At 37.4% G+C, this 2,031-nt stretch overlaps 1 protein-coding gene across 1 annotated transcript; it reads right to left on the bottom strand.

The window, feature by feature from the left end:
* Positions 1–395: 395 nt before the first annotated feature.
* On the bottom strand, positions 396–1,075 carry LOC138887709 (uncharacterized). Its single transcript, XM_070169487.1, has 2 exons — positions 678–1,075; positions 396–495 (listed from the first exon to the last, which is right to left on the bottom strand). Exons 1-2 carry the CDS (start codon positions 1,073–1,075, stop codon positions 396–398), a joined length of 498 nt encoding a protein of 165 aa, XP_070025588.1.
* Positions 1,076–2,031: the final 956 nt, after the last annotated feature.

The following is a 2,031-nucleotide window of genomic DNA, read 5'->3' on the forward strand; positions in this document are numbered from 1 at the left end:
CCACATGTTGTTGTATGTAATAGCTTGATCTTTCCTTATCCTTAAATATTCCCAAGCTGACTTAACCGTGAATTGACCTCTTGTTTCCAAACACCAGATAGGTTTGTCCAGTTCATCATTCGTCGATGGAGCTTGTATGGTGTGCATAATGTCCATAGCTAAGTCACCTGGCAATTTCTCTGATTTTATGTTCATCCCACTGCCCTTCCACAACAACATCATTCACATTATGGATTGTTTCTTCAACTATAAACTCTGGGGGTATTACAAAGTAAAGGGCCCCCAAGCCTGTCCAGTTGTCAAACCAAAATAGGGAAGATCCCATTTTTAGTTTCCAGAAAATCAGATGTTCAGTAGAGTCTCTGCATTCCAACATTTTTCTCCAAACGTGTGATCTACTTCTCCAAGGCACAACAGTTGCATGCATCTTCTTCAAATATTTTTGACTCATAAAAGAGCTCCAAAAGATGGCTTAGTCCTGAAGTTCCACCATAGCTTGCAAAAGAGACATTTGACATATCATTTAAGGATCAAAATCCCACTCCTCCTTCATGTTTAGGTAAGCATAAAGTATCCCAAGATGCCCAATGTCTAGCTCTACCATCAATAGAATTGCTCCAGTAGAATCTCGCAAATAACTTATGTAGTTTTTTTAAAACATAGGCCGGTGGATTTACCACAGAAGTAGACGAATTGGCATGGTTTGCAACACACTGCTAATTAGTATTGCCCTTCCTCCGATAGATAATAGTTTCCCTTTCCACGCTTGAAGTTTATCCAACACTTTTGATATCAAATCTTCATAATACTCCATTTTTCTCCTTTTGTAAAAAATAGGACAACCCAGATAGAAGAATGAGAAATCCTTTCTCTGTATACCAGTTATTCCTTCAATCTTCCTAACAACTTGATCGCTTGTAGAATGGTGAACATAAACTGCAGATTTTGCCTTGTTGATTAGTTGTCTAGATGCTGCTTCGTAAGCATTTAGAACTTCCATAATCAATCTTAAAGAAGTAGCATCTGAGGATGAGAAAATGATTGCATCATCTGCATAAGCAAGATGGTTGATCATAGGGCTCTGATAGCATCCTAGGAAGCTCAACTCTATTCAAGGACATGGATGAAGCTTTTGAATCTCAAAGATGGCCTTTAATAAGAGTTCAAGCTAAAGAATTACAAAACAAGATCATTAGACTTCAAGTGCAAATGAAGAAGTTATTAATTGGGAGGAAGAGCTCAAGGATAAAGGATGTGAATTGGCTAGGTGATAGCATCAAGGACAAGGATAGAGTTTTGGAAGCTCCAAGGCCATATACAAGATCTCAAGCTAAAGAGTTGCAAACTAAGGTTGCTAGACTTCAATGGCAAATAAAGAAGCTTTCAATTGTAGAGGAAGAGCTCAAGACCAAAGGAAATAAATTGTCCAAATTTTACAATTATATGGTGGTCCAAATTGAAGTCCAAGAGGAGGAAGATTGGGTCACCAAATTAGCCCTTGAAGTCCATCAAAAAGGGCTCAAAATAAGTTTAAAAGAGGTCCAAAAGGGGGTGTTTCAAATGGAGCCCAATTGGAGTCCAAACCAATGGCCCAAACTAGTTGTTTTAAGGCCCAAATCTGCCCCAAAGGGTCTTGGCCGCCCTCACCTAATTTTAATGACTTTTCTTACTCTTTAGCAACCACCCTACCTAATTGTAATGACTTTGTATGCCTTAGCAACCACCCTACCTAATTTTAAGGACTTTTATGACTTAGTACTCCTATAAATAGGGAGTTCTTCTCATTCATAAGATACAACATTTATTGATTAAGTATATCATACTTTGAGAGTTCTTTTGAACCTTTGTTACTTGTGCTTTGAGATTTATCTTTCAACCTTTACTAGTTCTTAGTTCAAGGTAGTAAGATTACTTCTCTTTTATGATATCTTTGATTCCTTTGTGGTATTCTTAGAAGGCGATTAATACTAGTTATTAATTGTTGTCTCAAGTTACTCGTAAAGTGGTCAAGATCCGAATCTATTGTTTTGA

The sequence above is a fragment of the Nicotiana sylvestris genome, chromosome 3 (assembly GCF_000393655.2).
Source record: "Nicotiana sylvestris chromosome 3, ASM39365v2, whole genome shotgun sequence".
Lineage (NCBI taxonomy): Eukaryota > Viridiplantae > Streptophyta > Magnoliopsida > Solanales > Solanaceae > Nicotiana > Nicotiana sylvestris.

Excerpts from the sequence above, each read along its gene's own strand:
- LOC138887709 (XM_070169487.1), bottom strand. The coding sequence starts at position 1,075 with ATGATCAACCATCTTGCTTATGCAGATGATGCAATCATTTTCTCATCC. Across the intron at positions 496-677 it reads CCAATTCGTCTACTTCTGTG|CTATGGTGGAACTTCAGGAC; the intron begins GTAAATCCACCG and ends CTCTTTTGCAAG.